Raw genomic sequence first — 27,982 nt, 5'->3', positions numbered from 1 at the left:
CACACCTGTTTTAAATGTATACCAAACTTGTAGCTCAGATATTCACCTCCACGATCATATCATAGACATTTTATCTTCTTGTCACGATGATCTTCAACTTCACTCTGAAATTGATTGAACTTTTCAAATGTTTCATACTTGTGTTTTATTAAGTAAATATACCCATATCTACTCAAATCATCAGTGGAGGTAAGAAAATAACGATATCCACTGCGTGCTTCAATACTCATTGGACCGCATACATTAGTATGTATCATTTCCAATAAGTCACTTGCCTGCTCCATCGTATCAAAAAACAGGGTCTTAGTCATCTTGCCCATGAGGCATGGTTCGCATGTCTCAAGCGATTAAAAATCGAGTGAGTCCGAAGATCCATCAGCATGGAGCTTCTTCATGCGCTTTACGCCAATATGACCTAAGCAGCAGTGCCACAAGTATGTGGTACTATCATTAGTAACTTTGCATCTTTTGGCATCAATATTATGAATATGTGTATCACTACGATCGAGATTCAATAAACCATTATCATTGGGTGCGTGACCATAGAAGGTATTATTCATGTAAACAGAATAACCATTATTCTCTGACTTAAATGAATAACCGTATGGCAATAAACATGATCTAATCAAGTTCATGCTCAACGCAGACACCAACTAACATTTATCTAGGCTCAACACTAATCCCGAAGGTAGAGGGAGCGTGCGATGGTGATCACATCAACCTTGCAAACACTTCCAACACACATTGTCACCTCGCCCTTAGCTAGTCTCTGTTTATTCCGCAGCTTTTGTTCCGAGTTACCAGTATTAGCAACTGAACCGGTATCTAATACCCAGGTGCTACTAGAGTACTAGTAAGGTACACATCAATAACACGTATATCAAATATACTTTTGTTGAAGTTGCCAGCCTTCTCATCTACCAAGTATTTGGGGTAGTTCTGCTACCAGTGACCGTTTCCCTTACAATAGAAGCACTTAGTCTCGGGTTTAGGTTCAACCTTGGGTTTCTTCACTGGAACGGAAACTAGCTTGCCATTCATGAAGTTTCCCTTCTTGCCCTTCTTGAAACCAGTGGTCTTGTTAACCATCAACACTTGATGCTCCTTCTTAATTTCTACCTTCGTGGCCTTAAGCACCGCGAACAGCTCCGGGATCATCTCCATCCCTTACATGTTATAGTTCCTCACAAAGCTCTACTAGCTTGGCTATAGTGACTGGAGAACTCTGCCAATCACTATCTTATCTGGAAGGTTAACTCCCACTTGATTCAAGTGATTGTAGCACCCAGACACGCTGAGCACCTGTTCACTGGCAGAGCTATTCTCCTCCATCTTGTAGGCAAAGAACTTGTCAGAGGTCTCATACCTCTCAACACGGGCATGAGCCTGAAACACCAATTTCAGCTCTTGGAACACCTCATATGTTCCATGGCATTCAAAACGTCTTTGGAGCCCCGATTCTAAGCCGTAAAGCATGGCGCACTAAAATATCAAGTAGTCATCAGAACGTGTCTGCCAGATGTTCATAACACCCATAGACTATGCTTGAGGGGGTGGCGCACCGAGCGGTGCATCAAGGACATATGCCTCCTGTGCAACAATGAGGACAATCCTCAGTTCATGGACCTAGTCTGCATAACTGCTACCATTATCTTTCAACTTAGTTTTCTCTAGGAACGTATCAAAAACAGGGGTGCTACTGCATGCGCCATTGATCTACAACATAATTTGCAAAGATAACTTAGACTATTGTTCAAGATAATGAGTTCAATTAATCATATTACTTAAGAACTCCCACTCAAATCAACATCCCTCTGGTTGTCCGAGTGTAACATGATCTAAATTCACCAACCCAAGTCCTATCATCACGTGAGATGAGGTGGTTTCAATGGTGAACATCTCCATGTTGATCATATCTACTGTATGACTCATGTACGACCTTTCGGTCTCTTGTGTTCCGAGGCCATGTCTGTACATGCTAGGCTCGTCAAGTTTAACCCAAGTGTTCCACATGTGCAACACTGGCATGCGCCCGTTGTATGTGAACGTAGAGTCTATCACACCCGATCATCACGTGGTGCTTTGAAACGATGAACTTTCGCAACGGTGCACACTTGGGGAGAACACAATTTTATCTTGAAATTTTAGTGAGAAATCACCTTATAATGCTACCGACGTCCTAAGAAAAATAAGATGCATAGAAGGATTAACATCACATGCAAATCATAAGTGACATGATATGGCCATCATCTTGTGCTTTTGATCTCCATCTCCAAAGCACCGGCATGATCTACATCGTCATCAGCATGACACCATGATCTCTATCATCGTGTCGCCATCGGGGTTGTCACGTCAACCCTGCTTGTACTACTATTGCTACCGTTTAGCATAAAGTAAAGCATTACATAGCGCTTAATGATTGACACGCAGGTCATACAATAATTAAAGACAACCCTATGGCTCCTGCCAGTTGTTGCTGTATGCATCGACATGCAAGTCGGTCTAAACTATTACAAACATGATCATCTCATACACCAAATATATTTCATCATGTCTTTGGCCATATCATATCACAACATACCCTACAAAAACAAGTTAAACGTCCTCTAATTTGTTGTTGCATGTTTTACGTGGCTACTATGGGTATCTAGCAAGAACGATTCTTACCTACGTAAAACCACAATGGTGATATGCAAGTTGCTATTTAACCTTCTACAAGGACCACCTTCATTGAATTTGATTCAACTAAGGTGGGAGAGACAGACACCCACCAGCCATCTTATGCAACAAAGTCACATGTCAGTCGATGGAACCGGTCTCATGTACCTGGACATGTAAAGTTGGTCCGGGCCGCTTCATCCCACAATACCGTTGAATTAAGAAAAGACCAAGGAAGGAAGAAATCTGAATATCAACACACACAAACTCCTTTGTGCTCTACTCGTGATGTCATCTACGCAAAGACCCAGCTCTGATACCACTGTTGGGGAACGTTGCATGGGAAACAAGATTTTTCCTACGCTCACCAAGATCAATCTAGGAGATGAAGATCTACAAGAGGAGAGATTGCGTCTACATACCCTTGTAGATCGCTAAGTGAAAGCATTAAGAAACGCGGTTGATGTAGTCGAACGTCTTCGCGATCCAATCACGTTCCGTCCCGCGAACTCCCGATCCAAGTGCCGAACGGACGGAACCTCCACACATACGGCTTGATGACGCCTTCACCTCCTCGATCCAGCGAGCGATGGTGAAGTAGTAGGTCGAGTCCTCGGGCAGCACGATGGCGTGGTGGCGGTGGTGGTGCTGCAATCTCAGCAGAGCTTCGCTAGGCACTACGGAGAGGAAGAGGGCTACGAGGGAGAGGGATGGCAGCGTCGTGGCATAGATGGGGTGCGGCTGTCCTTCCTCTACCCCTCTATATATAGGGGGAAGGGGGAGCAGGGGGCGCCCTAGGTTTTCCCTAGGGTGGCGGCCACAAGGGGCAACCCTAGATGGGTTTTGGGCGCCTCCCCCTAGGAGCCTTGGCCCCCAAGCCAGGTGGAGGCAGCCCTAGGGGCGCCCCACCTCCTCTGTTGCTCGTGGGATGGGGTGAGGGGGGCGCACAACCCCTTAGTGGGCTGGTCTTCTCCCTCCCCTTGGCCCATGAGCCCCCCCCCCCCAACACTTGCCGGGGGCCCCGAAACTCCTTTCAGTTCTCCTGGTCATAACCCGGTACCCCCGGAACACTTCCCGACTCCGATTCCCTTCGTCCTATATATCGATCTTCACCTTCGGACAATTCCGAAGTTCCTCGACATGTCCAGGATCTCATCCGGGACTCCGAACAACCGTCGATTACCACCAAAACAACTCAACTATACTTATATTGTCACCAAACGTTAAGTGTGTAGACCCTGTGGGTTCGAGAGCTATGTAGACATGACCGAGACACCTCTATGGTCAATAACCAATAGCGGGACCTGGATGTCCATATTGGTTCCTACATATTCTACGAAGATCTTTATCGGTCGAACCTCGATGTCAAGGATTCAGCTAATCCCGTATGTAGTTCCCTTTGTCCATCGGTATGTTACTTGCCCGAGATTCGATCGTCGCTATCTCCATACCTAGTTCAATACCGTTACCAGCAAGTCTCTTTACTCATTCTGTAATACAAGATCTCGTGGCTAACCCATTAGTCACATTGCTTGCAAGCTCATTGTGATGTTGTATTACCGAGTGGACCCTGACATACCTCTCCGTCATACAAAGCGACAAATCCCAGTCTTGATCCATGCCAACTAAACAGACACCCTCGGAGATACCTGTAGAGCACCTTTATAGTCACCCAGTTACATTGCGATGTTTGGTAGACACAAGGTACTCCTCCGGTGTCAGTGAGTTGCATGATCTCATAGTCATAGGAACATATACTTTACATGTAGAGAACGATAGCAATAAACTTGATACGATCATATGCTACGTTTACGGTTGGGTCTTGTCCATCACATCATTCTCCTAATGATGCGATCCCGTTATCAAATGACAACTCATGTCTATGGTTAGTAAACCTTAACCATCTTTGATCAATGAGCTAGTCTAGTAGAGGCTCACTAGGGACACGTTGTTGTCTATGTATCCACACATGTATCTGAGTTTCCGATCAATACAATTCTAGCAAGGATAAAAAACGATTATCATGAACAGGGAAATATGATAATAACCAATTTATTATTGCCTCTAGGTCATATTTCCAACCCATAGGATAGTTCCAAAATAAAACACACAACTCAAACCAATCAAGATCATCAATCAACCCATAGGACAAAAAGAATCTACTCAAACATCATAGGATGGCTACACATCATTGGATAATAATATATAGCATAAAGCACCATGTTCAAGTAGGGGGTACAATGGTTTGTGGCAGAGTGAACCATTGATAATAGACGAGGGAAGGTGATGGAGGTGTTGATGAAGATGGTGGAGTTGTTGGAGTAGATTACCGTCACACGATGGTTCCCTCGGTGCCGTTCCGGTGCCACCAGAAGAGAGGGGAGAGCCCTCCTATTTCTTCTTCTTATTCTTATTCTTCTTCTTCTTCTTCCTTGGCCTCCACCCTAGATGGGAGGAGGGTTTCCTCTCTAGTCCTTCGCCGCCATGGCTCCCGAAGGGTAGGGGGCCCTACAAGATTGGATATCTCTCGCTCTCTGTTTCTCTTCTGTTTCACAACCCTCTTTTCTAGCCCTCGCCGTTTCTTATATTCCCGGAGATTCGTAACTCCGATTGGGCTGAAATTTTGAGGGGGTTTTTATTCAAATATTAGCCTCCATGCGGTTGAACGACACACCAAACTGACCTTAGAGGTGGCCACAAACCTGCCCGGCGCCACCAAGGGTGGGGGGCGCCATGTGAGCTTGTGGGGCCGGCGGGCCAACCCTTACACTACTGCAGGTTGGTCCAAACGCGACGGTCCAATTAGAGAGCCTTTGATGAAACTGTGTGCGATGCATTAATCACAAACGGTGATGTAACATAACCGTAAAAAAAGATGCAAAACATTTGCGATGGCAGAGACATCAAACACGATTCAGATTAGAGTTGCGTGTGCGATGTGTGGCATACGGTTAATCCAGCAGAACTGTTTGCAATGAGGCAGAACAATAGAAACGGGCAACCAGATGAGGTTGTGTGCGATATACGCTATACAGTTCACTAGGATGAACTGCGTGTGATTAGGCAACACAATAGAAATGGTCGGCCAGATCATGGTTTGTGCTATGGAGGGCATACAGTTCACTCGGATGAACTGTTTGCGATGAGCCAAGACAATAGAAACAAATCAACTGAACAAGATGTGTGTGATACGCGGCAAACAGGTCCGTAATCAAAAATGTATGCGAAGACCAATAATAACACAGACGATTTCTGCTAATAAGCCGTGTGATTTGCTCTGTCTACAGAAGAATAACACACACACATATACATATATATACATATATATATATATAACTGAAATAAACATCCAATTACATAAGTGACTATACAGATCATTCGCACACACCTCAATACACAATTGCATCCATTCTAAACTAGGAGAGACGATCATCTATTCATCTACTTCTTGTGACGCTCATGCCACTGCTCTGAGGCTCGATCCATCGTCTGGGGCAGGAAGAAGACACTTCCTCATCTCAACGATCCGCCCTCATATCTTGTGTATGCGTCCTTGGCCGCGTACTTGACGTGTCGTTCATCCAGTCTCTGATGCCAAGAAGTGTGCCAGGCGTTCTTGTCCTTCTTGCTCTCATCGTAGTAGGGGTCGATGATGGCCGAGGCGAGGTCAACCAGGCAGTTATATTTGTTGTTGTCACTGCCCCAGACCTTGTAGTTGTCACGGATGTTGACAAGATTCTGGCAGGTCAAGCCCGAAACCTTGAGCGCTTTTAGATCATTGGTGGTGTCCACCGTAGCGAAACTGTAGTCAGAGCTGTTGATAAACCTAGAGAAACACTCGCAAGGCCTTGTGGCCATGTGGTAGTAGTACACGAGGACGTCATGTCGCACGCACAACTGGGCGACGACAACCTTCTGATCGTGCCCGGCACGACCGCTGGTGGACTCGAGGTCGAAGCCGACCACTTGGTACTTGTCCTCAGCAAGCACCTGCTCCATCGTTTGGATGGAGGTCTCCACGGAGACCGGCTCGTTCTTGTACACCACCGAGAGGTCCTTCCCCCTCACATGGGTGTCCACTACGTGATGCGTCGTGAACTGCCCCCCGTTGTCGTTGGCGGCCACTGGGAGCGCCATTGGAGCCACGGGGAGCGCCATTGGAACCGCTGGATGTGTCCTCTCTGTATGTGTCGTCGTGGGTGTGCTTATTATGTCGTGTGGCACGAGAGATGAAGGTAAATGGCCGCATGAATAAATGGGGGCCGGGCAGCCTGGATTCTCAGCACGCTAGCATGGCAGTTTTTGCAGCAGGTAACTGCATCGTGGCGCCGCGCCCGGTGCAACCGCATGCATAATGGCAGCACGAACGTACATGATCATGCTCCGCCCCCAAACACTGGCAGCGCGCGTGGAGGGACGAGGGCAGAGCGGCCGGAGGGACGCGAGAGCAGAGTGCGCGTGATGGGATGCGAGCAAAGCATGCCGCAGCCGCCTCAACCGCGAGCAACCATACGCATAGAGCAGTTGAACACACAGGGAATGGTCGTCTACAAGCCGGCCGACAGTTGTGATGCTGCATGGAGAGCGGCCGTGTGCTACTTTCTCCGTCTTGGTCTATTAGTCCCCTTTATATTCTGTGACATATTTTGACCTTAAATTTAACTAACAAAATGTTAATGCATGTTATAAAAATTATATAATTGGAAACTATGTTCAAATACGAATCCAGCGATATAATCTTTGGCGACATGCATTCGTATTTTATTAGTTAAATCTCGAGTCAAAATTTGGCACAAAAATACAAAGACGGCTAGTAAACCAGGACGAGGGTAGTAGGTAATTAAATCGCGAACGTTTTCTTTTTATTAACCTATGTGTACATGTCCTTTCGTCCTCCTCTCGCACGTCCTGTCACCCCGCTGTCGCAGACAGCTTCGAGCGCAATCTTGAGCAGCGCACGGGGGGCGTTCTTTTGGCCAAACAGTGGCTCGGAGTGGCGCCAATGAATCATCGATGAGCCCGTTCCTGCGCAACCGCGGAGGTTCCCGCGCAAGCTTCCCGCCCGACTCGGTGAAATCCCCCAAAATCCCAATGCTTACCGGCATGCTATATAAACCCTCACAGCCGGTGAGTCCTGCGTCGCATTTTCCCCTCCCTCCCTGTAGCTTATCTCATCTGCTTCTCCCACAATCGTCAATGACACCGGTCCGTCATCGTCGCTCAACCGCTCCGCCGTCATCAGAGGACAGCTCCGGCTCGGAGGCTACACCACGGCGGCGACGCAGTCCCCGGCGTAGTGTAGTACGCGTGGCGCCCTTGCTGCGTGTGTGCGGAACACCCACCACACGCTCCGCTGCCACTGCCCGTCGGCAGCTGTTGCCGGCCGCCGTTGCCGCCACCTCTCCGTCTGCCGCCGTGGCCGCCACACCACCGTCGAAAGCCAGTGCCATCGCCCGCTCCACTGTCGCGGTCCGATGGCAGGAGGTGGCCGTCGTGGCCGCCACCCCACTGTCGGCCACTGTGGCCATCATCTGCTCCGCCACCCCGGCCCAAAGGCGGGAGGTGGTGGTCATGGCCGCCACCCCATCGTCGGTCGCCGTGGTCGCCAGCCCACCATCGACCACCGGGGTCATCACTCTCTCCTCCACTGCCGCCCGTAGGCGGGAGGCGGAGGTGGAGGCCCACACATGCAACAGCGACCTTGCGTGCTACATCGAGTTCCTGCGGGAGGAGGAGGAGCGCCTCATCGAGCACGCAAAGAACCTTACCGCCGCCATGGCCGCAGCACACGCCGCCACAGAGGCGAGGAATCAGGAGATCTACGAGGAGTCCTGCCGCTTCGAGAGGGGTCGTCTGGAGCGGCAGAGGGCGTTCGAGGTGAGCGTCGCTGAAGGTGCAAGAGCGGCAGGCACCGTATTGCGTTGAAGGGATGTACAAATCCTGCGTGCCAGATTTTCTCTTGGCTTAGCGCCGAAATCTCGCTTTGCATACCGTATTCAATCTGAACCATTTGCGTTGAAGAGATGCACAAATCTTGCTCGGCACATTTTCTCTTGGCTTACTGGGGAAGCTGTCGGTTTGCATACGAGTGTTCTATCTAAAACGTTTGCGATCAACAGCTGCACAAATCTTGCTCGGCACATTTTCCCTTGGCTTCCTGGGGAAGCTGTCGGTTTGCATACGGGTGCTCTATCTAAAACGTTTGTGATGAGTGTTTTATATTTAAAAACCATCGATGTTTTTTTAAAGAAAATCGTTTGATAAGTCTGTACATTCAGAGAAAAAATGCAAGTTTGTTCAAACCATATCTTTCATTCAGTCACACTGCGAATTTATATTCATATGATCGAGATACAGTATTAAACCCAAAAAACTAATTCCAGTGGAGGCGGCGTGCCACGCCGGCGTTGTCGTTGTCATCCTCCCGGGCGCCGTTGTTGAAGTCTTCAAGGAAGCACAGAATGGTCTTCACTTGAAAATCAAACATCATGTCGTCGCACGATCGACGGGCGAGGCGCGGGGGGGACGGCAACTCGTGGTGCTGCGAGGTAGCGGTCGACAGCGGCGTCCCATGCCGTTGAGGGGGGTGCGTGCACAGGCACGAGCGCGGCAGGTGCAGGCAAACGCACAAGGACCGGTGCCAAAGTGGGTGCAGGGGCGCGCACGGGCACGAGCACGAGTGCTAGCACTGGCATGTACACGAGCTCGCGCGGGTCCACGCCCGCGGCTTCCATCTCTGCAATAGTGCTCGGCGACCAGCCCATCAATACTACGGGGATGGTCGCTGGCGCGGGCACGGGGATGGGAGCTGGGATGGGCGCAGGGGCAGCAACCGCCGCGGCCAGCTTGTTTAGGGGCATGTCCATGAGGCATCATTCCTCCTTATTTTCTATCTCGTCCGGCTCGGAGTTGACTTCACCAAACTGGAAGACTACTGGCAGATGATCCTTCTGCACCATGGCGTTGGTGGAGGTCTGTAGGAGGGGAATGGGAGGCAAACAGTAAGGCCGTCTGTATTAAACAGCGGCTTGGGCACCATTAATGGAGAGGATGCGAGCAAGGCGAGCAACCATGGAAGTCAAGGGGCTCGCTTCCCAATGATCCTGCATAGCGTACCGCTCGCACGCTTCCCGGTGAGCCTGCGCATTGGAGGACAGCTTGCACGCCTCTCGGTCAGCCTGCATAGCGGACTGCGCTCGCATGCCTCCCGTTTCAGTCAAGCAGCTGTCCGCACGACACCTCCTAGCCATTAAAAGTGTGACGCGTGGCGTCACGTGAATGGTTAACAAAACGCACATGATTTAAATTATACAGACGTTTGAGATGTTAAAGTGACATCTATTTGTTTCAAAATGCCTTTGTTGGCTTTTATTCAAGTGCGCCTTCTCTCAAAATGGACACGAAAAATATCATAGCATGTCGGGTGCCATTCCATGATAGCATGCCAAGTTTCATGAATTTCACATGAGTTTTGGATTTACTAGAATTTAAAAACAAATTATCTCAATGTTTTGCCGGCAATCAACAGTGCCCTGGTGTTTGAAATTCATTCTCATTTCTTGCATGGGACCTAAGCATGCTCCCAAGGACGCACATTTGATATGTCAACCCATTTTTCTGCACTAGAGCATGTGCATGTAGTTCAAATTTGAATTATCCACATAAAATGCCTAGAAAACTCAGTTAATGTATAAAAATGTCCAAACGATCCCCGAAATTGCAAATTTTAACATGACACTCCTGTTGCTCTATGTTGCCACTAGGAAAAGTTTTGAAAATAGGAAGAGGCAACGAATATCGTTTCATCCACCAAGGAGGCACATTCCCTACCGGAACCATGAGGTTTGTTGTCAGAAGCTCTGGTATATGAGAAGCTTATACCCAAACCTTCCCCAAATGGGACAAATTTTTTACCACAGCATGTTGAAGCCGTTCCATGATAGCATGCCAAGTTATATGAATTTCAGATGAGTTTTGGATTTACTAGAATTTAAAAACCATATATCACAATATTTGCGGTCGAGCGACGATGGCAAGGTGTTTGGCATTCATTCCCATTTCTTGCATGGGACCTAAGCATGCAACCAAGGACACATATTTGATTTTTCAACCAATTTATATGCGTTGGAGCATGTGTCTGTAGTTCAAATTTGAATTATGCACATAAATGTATAGAAAACTCAGTTAATATATAAAAATATCAAAACGAACCCCAAAAATTTCAAAATTTAACACAACACTCCTATTATTTTATGTTGACACTAGAAAAAAATTGAAATCAAGAAGAGGTAACGGATATCGTTTCATCCAGAAAGGTGAAACGTTCCGTATCGTAACCATGAGGCTTGTTGTGAGAAGCTCTGGTTTGTGATAAGCTTATACTCCAACCTGCCCCAAATGGGACAATATTTTTACCACGGCATGTTCCATGATAGCATGTCAAGTTTCATAACTTTCGGACGCGTTTTTGATTTACTAGAATTTAAAAACCATGTATCTCAATGTTAGCGGTCGAGCAACGGTGGCAAGGTGTTTGACATTCATTCTCATTTCTTGCATGGGACCTAAGCATGCAACCAATGACACATATTTGAATTTTCAACCCATTTATATGCACTAGAGCATGTGCATGTAGTTCAAATTTGAATTATGCACATAAATGCATAGAAAACTCAATTAATGTATAAAAGTGTCCAAGCGAACCACGAAAAATCTCAAAAATTGACACAACACTCTTGTTGTTCTATGTTGACACTAAAAAAATTGAAAGCAAAAGGAGGCACTGGATATTGTTTCGTCCACAAAGGTGGCACGTTCCCTACTGAGACCATCGGGCTTGTTGTGAGAAGCTCTGATTTGTGAGAAGCTTATAACCAAACCTGCCCCCAAATGGGATAATATTTTTACCTCGACATGTTGATGTCGTTTCATGATATCATGTCAAGTTTCATGAATTTCAGACGAGTTTTCGATTTATTAGAATTTTAAAACCATGTATCTCAATGTTAGCGGCCGAGCGACAGTATCAAGGTGTTTGACATTCATTCTCATTTCTTGCATGTGACCTAAGCATGCCAGCAAGGACACACATTTTTTCAACCCATTTTTATGCACTGGGGCATGTGCATGTAGTTCATAATTGAATTATGCACATAAATGCCTAGAAAACTCAGTTAACGTATAAAAATGTCCAAACGAAACCCGAAAAATTCCAAAATTTAACACGACACTCCCGTTGTTCTATGTTGACACCAGAAAAAAAAATGAAAGCAAGAAGAGGCAACAAATATCGTTTTTTCCACAAAGGTAACACGTTTCCCTACCGGAACCATTAGGCTTATTGTGAGAAGCTCTGGTTTGTGAGAAGCTTATACCATAACCTGCCCCAAATGGACAATATTTTTTACCCGACATGTTGATGCCATTCCATGATAGCATGCCAAGGTTCACGAATTTCAGACGAGTTTTGGATTTACTAGAATTACAAAAGCAAGTACCTCAACGTTTGTCGGAGACCCACGGTGCCTGGTGTTTGAAATTCATCTCATTTCTTGCATGGGACATAAGCATCAACCCATGGACACATATATAATTTTACAACCTATTTTGGTGCACTGGAGTATGTGCATGTAGTTTAATTTTTAATTGTGCACCTGAAATGCCTAGAAAACCAAGTTAATGTATAAAAATGTCCAAACGAACCCTGAATAATTCCAATTTTTTTGACGACACACCTATAGTTGCATGTTCACTGCAGATAAAAGTTATAGCAATTCAAACACCCTCCTTTGCCGTTGTGACCCCGTTATGTAATTCAAATCAAGACGAAAAATCAAGTAGATCGCACACTGTTTATTATCACCAACCGTGTGAGATGCAGTACAAAATTTCTTGGAGCACTGTCGGAGTATAGTACGCATATGGCTAGCGCGAGAAGGTGTGTTGGCTACAGTCCACAGCCGTCTTGTCAAGCACACTAGCCCGCTCCCCAAATATCATTTCACTGTTCAATCATCGCCGATGAAAGATGGGGACGTGGACCCACGTCGTGAGGGTAACTTCGGCGGCCCACTCCGGCGGGAGTGCGGCCGCAGCCGCCATGGGCGTGCTAACAAGCTGCGTGAGCGCGGCCGCAATCTGCGACCGGTCAGTCAAGGCAGCCCAAACGGCCGCTGTTGCTTCTCAGGTGGCGCCAGCTACATCTGCCTCGGGGATAGCAACTGGCGAGAGCGGCACAGCAGCTGTCCGTTCCGTAGCGGTGGCCTTAGCCCTGATGGAGGCCGCCCACGCCCAGCTCGTGGTGGTCACCGCACAAATCGAACGAAACTTCTCCAACAACAGTCGCCAATCCACGGCCGAAGAGTTGGCAATCGCCGATCGCCGAGAGCGTTCGAGCAGCCGTCCGTTCCTTCGCGGCATACCTTGCCACGACGGAGCTCGTCCAAGCCCAGATTACGGCCGCCCATGCCCAGCTCATGGCTGCCTTTTCCAAAGAGATGGTAGACGCAGATGGCGAGATGCTTGCCGAGTATGGTGCGATTGATGCCATGGAGACCCTTCCCCAGGAGATCGTCGAGCGCGAGCTGGACATGGAGGTGGCGGTGGGGATCGACGAGCGCCAGCCGGAGTAGTACTCTTTATTTAATTTAGAGCGTCAGTCTTTAATTTGTTAGGTTAATGTTTAGGTCAGCTAGCTCTGTTTAATTGCTGAACTTGCTTGATTAAGAAGTGCGGGTGTGCTGTAGGCTCCTCTGTGTACCCAAATTATGCAATGACGTGGATGACCATTGTAACCAGGGATATTCAGACCAAAATTTGCACGTTCAAACTCATCACGCACGGGGTAAGCTATATGAATCGTTTGTGATGTTCACATATCGTACACAGTGCTGAATAAGGGACCGTGTCTGATGACACTTTGCGCGCCAGTTTTTTTTGCTGCATCGATCCAAATTTTTCGGCTTCGACGAAAATATCTACCTCCCCGCCCCCTCCCCCTTACCAAAAGCCACATTCCCCCCGTTTCTGCCTTTCTTTCCAAGTTGAAACTTTCACTCCTTGCTTGCAGCACCGCCTCCTCACCGGTGACCCTCCTTCAAGCTGCTCGGACTAGTCGATCAAGGCAGGTAATCCACACCCAACCCCCATCCTCCTCCTACTTACACATCCCATATGCCCCAACCGCCGGCGCGACACTTTCCACCCAAATCACCGACCCCTCCCCCAAATAAGCGCCGCCCTAAGCCATGGTGCACGCAGTATAGCCAGGAGCTCAATGAGCATTTGGCAGCGGAGAAGCAAATCGCGGTCGCACGCGTGGATGAGGTCGGGATGGCTGCCATTCGTGCCGACCCCCAGATCTTGGAGGAGCACCTCACCGTCGACGCCACTGTAGACGCCTCGTGCGCCGATGCCGCGACGCAGTTGGCTGCTTTAAACGACGGTTCGTGGGTTTTCTCGAGGCCACCGTCGATGCCTTCGACGAAGATTACAAGGTGTTTTCTCGGCGTGCCCGTGCTTACCACAACTCGAGAGCCAGCAGGTTGGTGCCCGGAGCGGCTCAGGCAACTCACCACTACGACAAGGGCACCCATGATATGGAGGCCTCACCCTCTTCCATGTCCAAGGAGCTAATCATCATCGATATCTCCTACGATGAGGAGTAGCTTGTCTTATTAGCTCACTATAAGGACCTATGTTTAGTTTGGTAGCTACGCCGGTTAAGCATGCTCGGTTTACCCGTTGCATGTGTTGCTACTGTCTTTCCTTAGCAAATTCTAGTGAATTGTCCTATCTACTTTTACCATGCAATATGTTGCTCTAGTGTATATGTTCTATATGTCGTGCAATGTGGTGCTCACTTATTAACTGTTTGGTTAATTAGTTGTCGTGTTCGGTTAACTGTTTGGTTCAATTCTGCAAATGTGATGTTCAATTCTTCAGGGTGCAATTTTGTATTGTCTAAATAAATCGAATTTATCTTTACAAAATACATGAGAAACCAATACAATTGCTATATTTTCAAGTTGTCAAGCATGCTTGGTTTGGTTAACTGTCTGATCTTCTAGTATGTTATATATTGTGCAATGTGGTGCTCAGTTAATGTTTGGTTCAATTGTTGTGGGTGCATTTTGTTATTGTATACCATGTGAGAAATAAATCAAATTTGGCTGTACTAAATACATGAGAAACAAATACAATTGCTATATTTTCAAGTTGTTAAGCATGCTTGGTTTGGTTAACTGTCTGATCTTCTATTAGGAGTATGTTATATTGTGCAATGTGGTGCCCAGTTAATATTTGGTTCATTTGCTATGGTGTTTAGTTAACTTCTTGGTTCAATTCTGCAATGCGATGTCCAGTTGTCGTGGGTAGAATTTTGTATTGTTACGCATGTGAGGAATAAATCGAATTTGGCTGCACTTAATACATGAGAAACATATACAATTGCTATATTTCCTAGTTCTTAATAATGCTTGGTTTGGATAAATGAGTTTTCCATGGACAGGTACACTGCTCCGATTTACAATCGCATGACACAAATATACCAAATGTTATAAAAGACCAACAAACTATATACACAAACGAGTTTCCGAATCTTGATGCAAATGGACAACCCAGAATCTGCATGCCCCTGCCCCTACGTGCTACAAATCTTCTTCCTTCCATTCCATTGTTTTCCACTTCATGATAACCTATTGATGGGCTCCATCTGCTAGCATTGACCCGAGATAGTCCGGTTCAATTCAAGTGATACATGGTTTTCAACACTGACGGAGTTTCTGCAAGGCTACATGGGCCATGGCCCGCCCAGCTTTGCAACACCTGCTCGTACTACGGCCAACCCATGGGCCGAGCAAATCCTAGTTTCTTGTAGTCTGGCCTGCCCAACCCGCCCAAGTAATTTGCTGCAAGCTCCGCCACTGGTTTTCAGCCGGGGTGATGTTCACCTCAGCACGAGACCAGGAAAACCGTGTTAACGAAGCATTCGGGGTCCGGTCGGTTTGTGCGGTACGAAAGATCTAAGACGAAAAATGAACTTTGTGCAAAGCTCATTTTCTCTTTAAAAAGACAGTAACGTTGTCAAGAAAAGCTAAAACTAACTTTGTTGCCACCGTAGGATACATGCATGCCGTGCGAGCCAGCTAAAAGCGTCGCACGTTTACAATCGCTGCCGTACACGGAAAGAAGAAGAAGAGGAGAAAGCCATGGACATGACGCTTATCTCTTATCCCCCGCGGATGAACCGGCATGGGCTAGACGGCATCCATCCTTCCTTCGCGACGCCAACGGTGCCCGGGCCAGCCAGCACGGCCGGTTCCTGCGTGCCACCGCCAGTTTAATTTACTTGAACCGGGGGCCAAGGCTGGTGCATGGGATGCATGCACGCACGCATGTACGCACGGCACGCAAGACGCAACGCAACAAAAGCGGTTCGGGCCGAGCGACCGCCACCACCGTTGGTTTAGCCAACTTGAACTGCCCCTCACGAACTCCCGCCCCGCGCGCGCTGCATGGGGGTGTGCATGGCGGCATGCAGGGCACGCGCACACGGCACGTAAGGGGCAACGCAACGAAAGCGGTTCGAGCCGGGCCTGCGTTTCTACAGCTAGCGGCGGGACCGTGACAAGAAATCTTGTTGCCGCCGGGACGCTTCCCCGGTAAATCCAAACGGTTCGTGTCCGTTCCCACGGTAGAGGTACAAAAAACGTTCGGTTTGAGTGGCGGACAAGCCCAAAGCCTGCTCGGTGCTTCTTGGCTCCGCCCATGGCTGCAGGTGGGGGCGGTGATATGCTCGAGCTGCCTTTCCACGCACCATACATGTCAAGAACAAAACTGACGCCTATCACCCCCCGGAGAAGATCGAGATAAGATTGGTGATGCAAAACTACGGACGAAAATCGGTAGGCGTAACTTATCGTCTGGGGAAAAAGAATAAGAGTACAAAGAAGAACTAGCTGGAAGCCATTTTACAACGGCTTGCGTTCGTTAATGCAAATATGTGCATGACAATGCAGTATTTTCTGGGTTGGGGGTAGGGGAGGGGGGCATAAGAATATAGTTCCATGACAGGGTGAGAAATGAGAAAATGTTGGGTGGAGCCAGAGCCAAATTTCTTTTCTCTCCTATATGAAATAGTATAGTAACTTCTATATAGGGAAAATGAAATTCAGTCGTGTGTAAACAGTGCTTTGCTATTTGAATTGTTCCACACATGCCGCATTTGAGTTTGAAAGCCATGACTATTGCATTTACTCCAAAAATGGCATAAGCATTACGTGCATGTATAAGTTGATAGAACTATTATTAGTGCACGTGCTTAATTTTTACAACCGGGAATGCATATGCAAATTACACAAAACAATGGCATGGAGTTTCTCCTCCCGAGATCAAATGCACCATTATAAATAGTTTAAAAAATTCAGAATTAAACATTGTTGAATTATCAACATGCGAGCAAAATTCATGATGACAGACATTCCTAGTGTTCGGGGCGAAAAAATTTGATTCTCCAAAAAGACTATTTTTTAGAATAGTTTGGAGCATTGATTTATTTTTCTTCGTCTAGAGCATTAGGAATGATTTGTATTGAAAAAATCACGTGTATAGAACATTCAACAATGTCTGTTGCAAAAGTATTCAAAATTCTTTTGTTTTATTTACTTTTTTTTAATGTTCATGGCGGGTGCATTTGAACTAGGGAGCAGAAGAACACTTTCGACAAACATACAAGCTCAACTTATTGATGTTATTCATAGATAAAACCTTACATGAGGTTTAGCGGCAATTCAAGGACTCGCCTTTGGTAATGACATTGACTTCTTTGTCCTCTTTCGCGTGTGTTTACCGATAAGGTAATAACCACAAAACGAGCTTTCTCGAAGAAAAAAGGGAATCACGATACGCCTTCCAAAAAAGAAGGAAAAAAACATTCGCGCATAAGTAGTTGGGTCGCTCCCTCTGGGCGACTCGAGCAATGCTCCTAACTTTAGTCGCCACCAGCCCTCCTTTCACTACCAACTCTCCTCCCTCGGCGCCGTCTGAGGTCGCCGCCGGGAGAGCCCACACAGCCACCAAGGATGGTGGCGACGAGGCATCATCGCATGACTTCAATTTTTGGTTGTTGGGTGCGTTAGGTCTAGTTGGCCATCGACACCATGGCGAATGTGTTGCGGCCTCTGCTGGTGGTGACAATGGCGGGCATGGCTTCCGGCAGTGTGTCAAGGTGCTTCTGGCATCAGAGGTGGCACTTTTCCGGCCGTCTGTGCCTCTATAATCCTTTGGCTGGAGTGTTGGTGGTCTGCGGCCTCTCAACACAACATGAATCTGGTATTCCGCCTCCCTCCCCCTCCCTCGACCATACTCGACCAGATCTGGATGTTTTCCTTATCGCCTCGTTCTCCTTGGGGTGGTCAGGGCTGGTTATTTTTTGTCATCCTGGACCTATGTTGTCCCCCTCCGGTCATCGGTATCCACCTCCATATTTCTGAGGTTGAACTGATCCCTCCCATGGACCCCCCCCCCCTCAACCATCCTCGACCAGATCTAGATGTTTTCCTTATCGCCTCGTTCTCCTTGGGGTGGACGGGGCTGGTTATTTTTTGTCATCCTGGACCTATGTTGTCCCCCTCAAGTCATTGGTATCCACCTCCATATTTTTGAGGTTGAACTGATCCCTCCCATGGACCCCCCCCCCCGACCATCCTCAACCAGATCTGGATGTTTTCCTTATTGCCTCATTCTCCTTGGGGTGGTCGGGGCTGGTTATTTTTTGTCATCCTGGACCTATGTTGTCCCCCTCCAGTCATCGGTATCCACCTTCATATTTCTGAGGTTGAACTGATCCCTCCCATGGACCCCCCCCCCTCGATCATCCTCGACCAGATCTGCATGTTTTCCTTATCGCCTCGTTCTCCTTGGGGTGGTCGGGGCTGGTTATTTTTTGTCATCCTGGACTTATGTTGTCCCCCTCGGGTCATCGGTATCAACCTCCATATTTTTGAGGTTGAACTGATCCCTCCATGGACCCCCCCTAACCATCCTCGACCAGATCTGGATGTTATCGCCTCATTCTCCTTGGGGTGGTCGGGGCTGGTTATTTTTTGTCATCCTGGACCTATGTTGTCCCCCTCCAGTCATCGGTATCCACCTCCATATTTTTTGAGGTTGAACTGATCCCTCCCATGGACCCCCCTCGACCATCCTCGACCAGATCTGGATGTTTTCCTTATTGCCTCGTTCTCCTTGGGGTGGTCGGGGCTGGTTATTTTTTGTCATCCTGGACTTATGTTGTCCCCCTCGGGTCATCGGTATCAACCTCCATATTTTTGAGGTTGAACTGATCCCTCCATGGACCCCCCCCAACCATCCTCGACCAGATCTGGATGTTATCGCCTCATTCTCGTTGGGGTGGTCGGGGCTGGTTATTTTTTGTCATCCTGGACCTATGTTGTCCCCCTCCAGTCATCGGTATCCACCTCCGTATTTCTGAGGTTGAACTGATCCCTCCCATGGACCCCCCTCGACCATCCTCGACCAGATCTGGATGTTTTCCTTATCGCCTCGTTCTCCTTGGGGTGGTCGGGGCTGGTTATTTTTTTTCATCCTGGACTTATGTTGTCCCCCTCCGGTCATCGGTATCAACGTCCATATTTTTGAGGTTGAACTGATCCCTCCATGGACACCCCCCCCCCCTCGACCAGATCTGGATGTTTCCCTTATCACCTCGTTCTCCTTGGGGTGGTCGGGGCTGGTTATTTTTTGTCATCCTGGACCTATGTTGTCCCCCTCCGGTCATCGGTATCCACCTCCATATTTTTGAGGTTGAACTGATCCCTCCCATGGACCCCCTTCCCCTATCTTCAGTCGACGGGGCGGTGTCTGATTCGGTAGTGCAAGATTGTTTGGGTGTGCAGCGTTTCCACTGTCACGTTCCTCCAAAGCATGTGATATGCTCGTGCATGTAAGTTTCACTGACGACCGATGGCCGCACTCCCATTGTGGTCATGCTAATGTTCTGACTGTCGCTCCAGTTGATGTTCTTTAGGTCATTCTTTGCCCATCTAGATCGTACCATCTTCGACTTCTTATCGAATCATGCCATTTTTTACAATATACCAATCGTGTCATCTTCGACGTCATAATCTCTTTCTTCTCGACGAATTACATGCGGCTCCCCTGCATGGTTCGCCAAGAATTTGCGCATAAGCCCACGAAAAACCGCACAAGGCCGTGCCATCCAATTAGATCAGAGTCGAGGGTCGCCGGAGGAAGAAGACCCTCGCACGCACACACGTTGCCCCGGCCAATCCCAGCTCACGCGCCCCTCGGACCTCTCTAACCTAACCATGGTTTGCTCAGGGCTTTAAATTAACCCCCTCCATTACACATCTCCCCTGTCCCTCTCCCTCTCGCACCCCCACACACCTAGCCCCTCGCAAGCTCTCGCTCACTCACGCACGAGAGAGCCAGAGAAGAAGGGGGCAAGAACTCGGGACCCGGGAGGTGGAGGCGGAGGAGTGCCGTGCCGGGGAGTGGGAGGTGCCGGTCCCTCGCCGGACGCCGGACGAAAGAGGCGGCTGCGGCGCACCTGCCAGATCTGCGGCCCCGCCGGCGGCGGGCCGCCATTTCTGGGTCCCCGCATTGGTTCAGGTATGGACAGAGCCTCATTCCCCCCTTCGTGTTGGTGCTCGTTCCGCTGGTAGAATCCATGGCCTTCGCCGCTCCGATGTCTCTCTTTCTCAGTGGAGAGAGCAGAAGGGCCGGCGTTTTTGGTAGGAGAAAAAAACGGTGCTTCGTCGCCAAGGAATGGAGCGCGCTTCGTTCTGCTAGCTTCTGGAGCAATAATTATTCCTTTTTTAGGATTCTCCAGGCTTTCAGCTGGGCCGGGCTCATCAATGCCTTTCCTTACGCGTAGCTCATGTCATCAACCGCTAGATTGTCTGACGATTGTGTAGCTCGCTCCCGCCGCAGCTGATCTACTGTGCCTGAGCGAAGCTTGTACTCGCGCAGCTTCCCTAGTGCGGATTCAGCTTGAAAGCTCCAAGATTTCTGTCATAAAAAAAAGGCCTTTGACAACTGCATCTGAATTTTTACTGACTCTGTCGAGATGAAATGTAATAGCCATTAGCTACGCAGGGAAGAAAACTGCACGATTGTCGAATTGAGAGGTAATTAAGCTGCTGGCCCGGATTCCGGACTGGATCGTGGGCTTTGGGTTTGTTTTCCACATGGAAAGTTTAAGAGATTTCCCTGTCTCATCAGTGATCAGTCTACAGAGATTTTGGGTAAGAAAAGGACAAATGCTATTGATGGAGGAGTGAATGGGGGACACCACGAATCTCTGAATGAAACTGAAATAAAAATGCATCTATGTTCAACGAACGTATCATATCTTCTGTACGAGGCTTAAAAAAAGCTAGTAGTCAAAGATGGGAAGTGGTAGCCCACTCCTTTTGTATACCAACTTTCTGTAAAATATGGAAATGCTAACTCAAATCATGCGAAGTGTTTTGGTTTATATTTCATTAACTGGGTAGTTGAGTTTACCATGAGAATTACCTATCTTCCATTTCATACTGTATTTATTACAGAGCCAGAATCCGTAGTTTGGAAGTTGGATGAAGAACTAATATTTTCTCGTTTCGATGCTTATTAGCAGTTGTTTCTGACTTGAGAAAAAGATAATAACCTTCAATTGCTCTTTCTGCTTTTGCAGGATCTTATTATCCAAAGGTTGGGCTCATCGGGTTTCGTAACACCTTCCCATTGAAGCTTTCTGTTGCTTTCTATCTAACGTGGAAGATGGAGTCTGTTGCCTGATGATTGCTACCGTGACACCTTTCTCGCACTCTAGCACAGTGTCATCTGCAGAATTTGAAAGGCGCAAGAGAGCAATTCCTTTGTTGTCTGCCATGTCTCGCAACTTGAAGAGCCCTGTCCAGACCCAGATGGGAGTTTCAGCCTTGAGCAGCTCGCTGATCGGTGATTACCCTGCCAAAACTAGAAGCGAGGGGAGGGCTGTTGGATGGAAACGTGTTTTTGTCCAGACTGACACTGGGTTTGTACTGCCTGTTCAACTAGATCGTGGTGACAGTGTACACACAGTCAAAAGAAAGCTGCAGGTGGCCCTCAATGTTCCCACTGAGGAGAGTTCTCTGACACTCGGTGATCATGTCCTCAAGAATGATCTCAGCAGCATCCGAAATGATTCCCCACTGCTCCTGACCAAGACCTTCATGCATCGGAGTTCCTCCAGCCCATGTCTATCTCCTACAAGCAAGGATCTCCAGCAGCAAAGGGATAGGGGCAGTCCAATTGAAGTTTTAGTATGTCCAACCCGCTGCATTCAGGCAAAGCAGCTTGTTAAGGATGTTGCTAGGGCCATAAGAAACGGTGTGGATCCAAAACTTGTCAATAGTGGGCTTGGTGGTGCCTACTATTTCAAGAACAGTAAAGGTGAGAATGCTGCCATTGTGAAGCCAAATGATGAGGAGCCATTTGCACCCAACAATCCAAAAGGTTTTACTGGGAGAGCCCTTGGGCAGCCAGGCCTCAAAAGATCAGTTCGAGTTGGTGAGACCGGTTTTAGAGAGGTTGCTGCATACCTTCTGGACTATGATAACTTTGCTAATGTCCCCCCGACAGTTCTTGTCAAGATTTCACATCCTGTATTTAATGTGAATGAAGGCGTCGGCTCTACCAACAAGAAGGCTTCTGTGGGTGATCCGCGAACTGTCAGTAAGATTGCCTCATTTCAGCAGTTCGCTCCTCATGATTTTGATGCTAGTGACCTTGGCACTTCAAGCTTCCCTGTAGCTGCTATTCACAGGATTGGTATTCTTGACATCCGAATCTTCAACACTGATAGACATGCTGGAAATCTTCTGGTAAGAAAGGTGACAGGAGCAGATCAATTTGGAAATCTGACTGAGCTGATTCCTATTGACCATGGTCTCTGCCTGCCAGAGTGTTTAGAGGATCCATATTTTGAATGGATTCACTGGCCGCAGGCGTCAATCCCATTCTCTGAGGATGAGCTTGAGTACATAGGGAAACTTGATCCAGTGAAAGATGCTGAGATGCTTCGCATGGAGCTGCCTATGATCAGGGAAGCGTGCCTCCGTGTGCTAGTCCTCTCAACCATATTTCTGAAAGAAGGCACATTATTTGGTCTTTGCCTTGCGGAGATTGGTGAGATGATGAGCAGGGAATTTAACGGGATGGATGATCAGCCAAGTCAGCTAGAGGTTGTCTGCATGGAGGCAAGGAGGCTAGCAACTGAACGAGAAGAATGTTCCACAGAACATGATTCTGCAGATGAAGATGTGACCCAATTTGAACTTGACTGTGAAGATCATGAAATGCCAAAAACACCACCAGCCTACCATTTTGAATTTAAGGGGGGAAGCTCCAGAAACCCGCTGTCTAAATTGGAAGAGGCCATTGAAGAAGAGGAAGATGACATTCAGGAAGAGGAAGAAAGCAATGCAGAAAAGTTAGCTTGCCCCAAGCCTGTCAATAAGTGGCTTCCTAACATTTCCAAGCTATCAACCTCACTGAGCAGTGTCAGTCTCATGGACAAAAGCCAGCGTCAGGTGCCTGCTATTCCGAAGGGTGCGGATTCTGTGAAAACCTCTGAAAACAACCAAGTTGGTAACTGGAGGACCGCAAATGAACAGCTCCCAACAAGCGCAAGCTTTGTGAAGCTTGCCGACATGGGTGTGGATGCATGGGGCCTGTTCCTTGAGAAGTTCCAGGAGCTGCTCCCTGGCGCATTCCGCGCGCACAAGCTCGGCGCCACCGGGCAGAGGGGGAGGCTGAGGATGGGTACTTCTTGTCAGTTTTGAGTTAGTGCAGGAGTAGAGAAGTCAGTTTGGTCAAGGTATGTGGTCGGTCGTCGAATAAAGCCATCCTTTACAATAGGGTTTGAGCGTTGAATATGCCTGCTTCAGAGGTCCATGTTCAGATGATGGCCTTTCCTGTACATAGTTTTCCTTCTTCTTTTTTCCTTTTTTTCTTTTCTAGCTAGTTGCCTGGAGGAGGTTGGGATGTGATGTCTGCCCAGTTCTTGGCCACCCAATTCCTCCATGCATGATATGCATTCAAAGGTGCCATTCAAATAAAATAGACATGCAAGAAAAAGTTTCTGGTGTGGTAATTAAACATTGTCCAGATTTCAGAGTAATGTTATATTTCAACTTGAAAGGTTTTTATTGTGCTGTCAGTTGTCATTGTTCTCATGTCATTTATATATACTGTACCTGTTGTCACAGATGTTTCAGTGGTGTGTACCTTGCACTCTATTATTGATGCAGTTAAACTCTTCTGTCTCTGCTAGGTTATGTTGCTGTGAAATTTATTGTCTAGTTCATGCAGCAACATTATGAACATAAGGTCAGCATGCAGTTTAATAACCCCTTCATCGATTTACACTTTCTAGCATTTGTTACTAGAGTGTTCATATTACCAATTTGCCAGTCTATCAATTGAGAGACGGTCATCCTGCCAAACTCTACCTTCGGGATTATTTACATCTATTCCAACCCAAGTTAGACACCTTCAAAGGCCAAAACTAACTGATGATTAGACACCTTCAAAGGCCAAAACTAACTGATGATTTCATCAAATAGCAAGGAGAGACTTCAGGCTCCTACCGGCGTGAGTTCTTTCATGCCGGCGAGATCGCTGAGCTCCACGTGCTGGTACTCTATCCTCCTTAGCACGGTCCTGGTCTCGCTCCTCGGCAAAGTCATCTGCCGCTGCCTTAGCCTTGAAATGGCCTGGGTGACCTCTGATATCCATGGCCGCTTCCTTGGGCTCCTGTTGATGCACCGGTAGGCGACATCGGCAAGGACCCTTGCCTCTTCCGGAATGCTCCCGCCAAGGAGGTTCTTGTCGAGTATCTCATCCCAGTCCACCTTTCCTTCCCCTCCAATCGCTGCCTAAAAGGAGAGGTGCATAATGCTCACTGACTGGTACTACAAGGTAAATTTCACCCTACTGAAATCTTGTCAGAAAATACTGTAAGAATGCCTGAAATCACTTACTAGGTCAATGTACTCCATTAAGCCTTGTTGTGGATTTATGGCTGTTATGAGTTCAAAAAGTATTATGCCAAAACTGTAAACATCGCTCTTCTTTGTGAACTTGTTGGTGGACATGTAATCAGGGTCCATATATCCATAGGTGCCCTTGAGACCTGACTTACTTCCATCAAATACTTCCTCCTTTGATAGACCAAAGTCTGCAACCTGCACACACCAAGTAAAACAAACAGAGCACATTAGCATAGTTATTTTCAAGAAACAATTTTCTGCCATGGAACTGATATATTTATTTTAGTTGCATGCGTCTTCCATCAGAAATATCTTTAGCAGGTTCAGTTGATCACTGAACTGCAGACACATCGTCGTGAGACAGTATTGGTTCAGCTAAACAACTGGCATCCAGCAGGAGCAGGTTAGTTTATTACTAATGAACTCGTGATAGAGACAATACTTGTTTAGCTAAACCATCGGCATTAGCACTTTCAGTTGATCACTGAACTGCAGACTCATCATGACACAGTAGTACTGGTTTAGCTAAGGTGGCAGCATAATAACACCTAAAAGTACACATAAAGAACAAAAGGCATTTGCAATGATCAGCATAAATACTCCATCATAAATTGCCTAACCTTGGCCCTCATTGATTCGTCCAAGAGTATATTAGCAGACTTTAGGTCTCGGTGAATAACAGGCGGGACAGCCTGCACACATAGTCGTAGCTTTGATCAATTGCAAGATCAGGTCATTAACAATGGAGGTACGTGTTTAATAGCCATCAACTTGTACCCCTTCATGCAGGTACTCAATCCCATGAGAGACGTCGTGAGCTATTTGTAGCCTCTCTTGCCAGCTCAAACTCCGTTTATTATCACCTAACAGGACGTGGTATGAAAATAATTAGAGAGATTTCTTGATTCATGACAACATTTAGTTTATTCCCTTCCCAATGCATGTCATGCTACATGCTCAGTGCAGAATTACTACATGGATGTTTTTTTTCCTTTTCATGTTTCATCACCGAAAAGTAGAGAAATTGTCTCCCTTACCATACAGAAGAGTTGCCAGATTCCCGTTGCTCATGTACTCATACATCAGAATGTGTTGGCCTTTTTCCACGCAATATCCAACCAAATTAACAAGATTTCTATGATGCAGCCGACTAAGCAAAATTACCTGCAAATGAAGACGTGGTCATGATAATAGCTCAGTTTATCAGAGTCAAATGCTTCACTACCAACTACTACTCAACATGGACTAAAGATATTGCAAGTTGCACTGCCTTCACCCGCACCATGTGTCATCACTCAAGAACATAATTACATGCTGACTATCTACTACCAAAAAGAGACAGCCAATAACTTTGCACAACCAAAATTAAGATATGCCAGTTCTTGGTGCCAAACCAACTGGAAGCCAATTTTTTGTTAGCTTGCCTCAGTTTTGGGTTGCAAGCAGTTGGAGCGAAACCCAGCTGGCTATTATCTATGGATCCCCAAATCAAGTAGTAATCGCAGGGACTGACCAAAAAAGTCACCTTACCTCTGTCTGGAACTCTCTTTCCCCTTGCGTAGAATCGCTCGCGAGAACCTTTACAGCCACGACTTCACCGGTAGCCATTACAGCCTTGTACACAGGACCAAACGACCCTTGCCCCAGAATCGTGGTGAAGTTGTTGGTAGCCTTCTGCAGATCCCTGAGCAACCAACCAACAGCAGTCACTCACATGGAGCAATCAGAAAATGTTACTCTGTTTTTTTTTTTTTGGCTACTCACACCAACACCAGCATTCACAGTATGATCATGGTATGAGTTTCATATGGGCTGATAGCTTCTGGAACTGGAATCCACAGCTATGAAATGAAAACGGCACGAGGAATGCGATGGAGCTGCAGTTGCCATACATACTTGTAGTGGTACTTGGGGATCCCGGAGACGGAGAGGGGCTGGTCCCTGGCGTTGGTGGCGCCCCGCCAGCCCCAGAAGGCGACGCGCTTCCCCGGCGGCAGCGGGCTGTGGCCCCAGTCGGCGACGCTCTCGGAGACGACGGAGACGGAGACGCTGGAGTCGAGGCTGGCGGTGGAGCCGTTGGCCCGCAGCGTGGCCGTGGAGGACTCGAGCGACCGCGTCCGCGTCCGCGCCACCACGCTGGCCCGCCGCCGGTACATCCAGATGGCCAGGAACACGCACGCCGCCGCGAGCACCGCCGCGCCCACGCCGGCGGCGACCACGACGGCCACGACCTTCGCCCTATCGGCCATTCCCGCCGTGCCTTCCCGCGGGGGCCAAGACCATGCCGGTGCGAGACGGGCCCCGGTGCAGGCGCAGAGCGGCTACCGCCGCGGCGCGCACTCCCGCTCCTCCTCCTGCCACGGAGCAGCAAAGCAACACGCGTCAGGAATCAATCCCGCACCGAAAATTCTCGCGGCGCGACGTACGGACGCGTCAAGGCGCGTCACGCGCCAGGGGGAAGGAAACACCCCCGCGCCGGAATTCCGCGGCCATGAAGGCAACCCCGCGTCGGAATTCGGTGATCGGGCCGCCCGAAATAAAGGCGATCTGTCCAAAAAGCCGGGCGGGAGGCGTGCATCGTACCTCAGCGCCTTGCGCGCGAAGCTTCCGGCCTGGGACGGCGACCCCGAGGGAGCAGAGCACGGGGAGGGACAGGGCGAGGATCGGCGGAGACGACGACGACGACGCGAGAGGGAGAGTTCTCCTCCTCTTCCCGTGCTCCGGCTGTTGCTTTCGCCGTGCGGGTTTGGGAGAGGGAGAGGGGAGGCGGAATTCAGAGCCGGTGGGCGCGTGGAAAAGGCGGCTGCGTGTTTTGGAGGTGGACGCAGTCCAAGCGCTTCATCACAGGACAAGACTGAGAGTAATTAATGTCTGCGTGCGTACTGTGCATCTTTTTCGGGGACGAAATTAATTATAGTGATTTATTAGTAATATACCGTCTCTATCTCTCTCTCGCTCGCTTCCTCTTTGATCTTTTGCTGAATATATTTTTCTCTTCTTTTTGTTTCTGAAGATGAAGATGGAGGCAGAGCAGTTGGTGGTTTGATGGGAGCCGCCGGTCATGTGCGAATGGATCCCGTAGGAGACATCGTCTCGTCGTGAATATAATACAGGAACTTCGGTGGGGCCCGCCTGTCAGCGAATTGTGCACATGCTTAGATGCGTATCTTTGTAGGCTCCGGTGTGTACACTGAATGCGCTTAACCGTTAACTAGGAATTTTTCGTTAGGATTATAGTAGTAGGAAAGAAAAATAACCGTGAGATG

At 48.0% G+C, this 27,982-nt stretch overlaps 2 protein-coding genes across 2 annotated transcripts; one reads left to right on the top strand and one right to left on the bottom strand.

The window, feature by feature from the left end:
- The first annotated feature begins 20,040 nt into the window (after nucleotides 1-20,040).
- Nucleotides 20,041-23,818, top strand: LOC123168748 (phosphatidylinositol 4-kinase gamma 5). Its single transcript, XM_044586617.1, has 2 exons — nucleotides 20,041-20,310; nucleotides 21,377-23,818. Exon 2 carries the CDS (start codon nucleotides 21,480-21,482, stop codon nucleotides 23,505-23,507), a length of 2,028 nt encoding a protein of 675 aa, XP_044442552.1. The 5' UTR covers nucleotides 20,041-20,310; nucleotides 21,377-21,479; the 3' UTR covers nucleotides 23,508-23,818.
- Nucleotides 23,819-24,061: 243 nt separating this feature from the next.
- LOC123168749 (calcium/calmodulin-regulated receptor-like kinase 2) lies at nucleotides 24,062-27,582 on the bottom strand. Its single transcript, XM_044586618.1, has 8 exons — nucleotides 27,300-27,582; nucleotides 26,613-27,070; nucleotides 26,247-26,400; nucleotides 25,754-25,880; nucleotides 25,494-25,579; nucleotides 25,337-25,408; nucleotides 24,708-24,911; nucleotides 24,062-24,602 (listed from the first exon to the last, which is right to left on the bottom strand). The coding sequence occupies exons 2-8, from the start codon at nucleotides 26,963-26,965 to the stop codon at nucleotides 24,303-24,305; spliced, it is 1,296 nt and encodes a 431-aa protein (XP_044442553.1). The 5' UTR covers nucleotides 26,966-27,070; nucleotides 27,300-27,582; the 3' UTR covers nucleotides 24,062-24,302.
- Between the last annotated feature and the right edge of the window lie 400 nt (nucleotides 27,583-27,982).

This window comes from Triticum aestivum, chromosome 7D, assembly GCF_018294505.1.
Source record: "Triticum aestivum cultivar Chinese Spring chromosome 7D, IWGSC CS RefSeq v2.1, whole genome shotgun sequence".
NCBI classification, from domain to species: Eukaryota; Viridiplantae; Streptophyta; class Magnoliopsida; order Poales; family Poaceae; genus Triticum; species Triticum aestivum.
The sequence above is the reverse complement of the archived record's forward strand: the minus strand, read 5'-3'. Positions and strand labels throughout refer to the sequence as shown.

Bases quoted from the DNA above. Each gene is read 5' to 3' on its own strand.
- LOC123168749 (XM_044586618.1), bottom strand. From the start codon at position 26,965: ATGGCCGATAGGGCGAAGGTCGTGGCCGTCGTGGTCGCCGCCGGCGTG. The intron at 24,912-25,336 runs GTTAGGCAATTT...TGGTGTGTGCAG, and splicing joins ACGAATCAATGAGGGCCAAG to GTTGCAGACTTTGGTCTATC. The intron at 24,603-24,707 runs GTAAGTGATTTC...CTCTCCTTTTAG, and splicing joins TAATGGAGTACATTGACCTA to GCAGCGATTGGAGGGGAAGG.
- LOC123168748 (XM_044586617.1), top strand. From the start codon at position 21,480: ATGATTGCTACCGTGACACCTTTCTCGCACTCTAGCACAGTGTCATCT.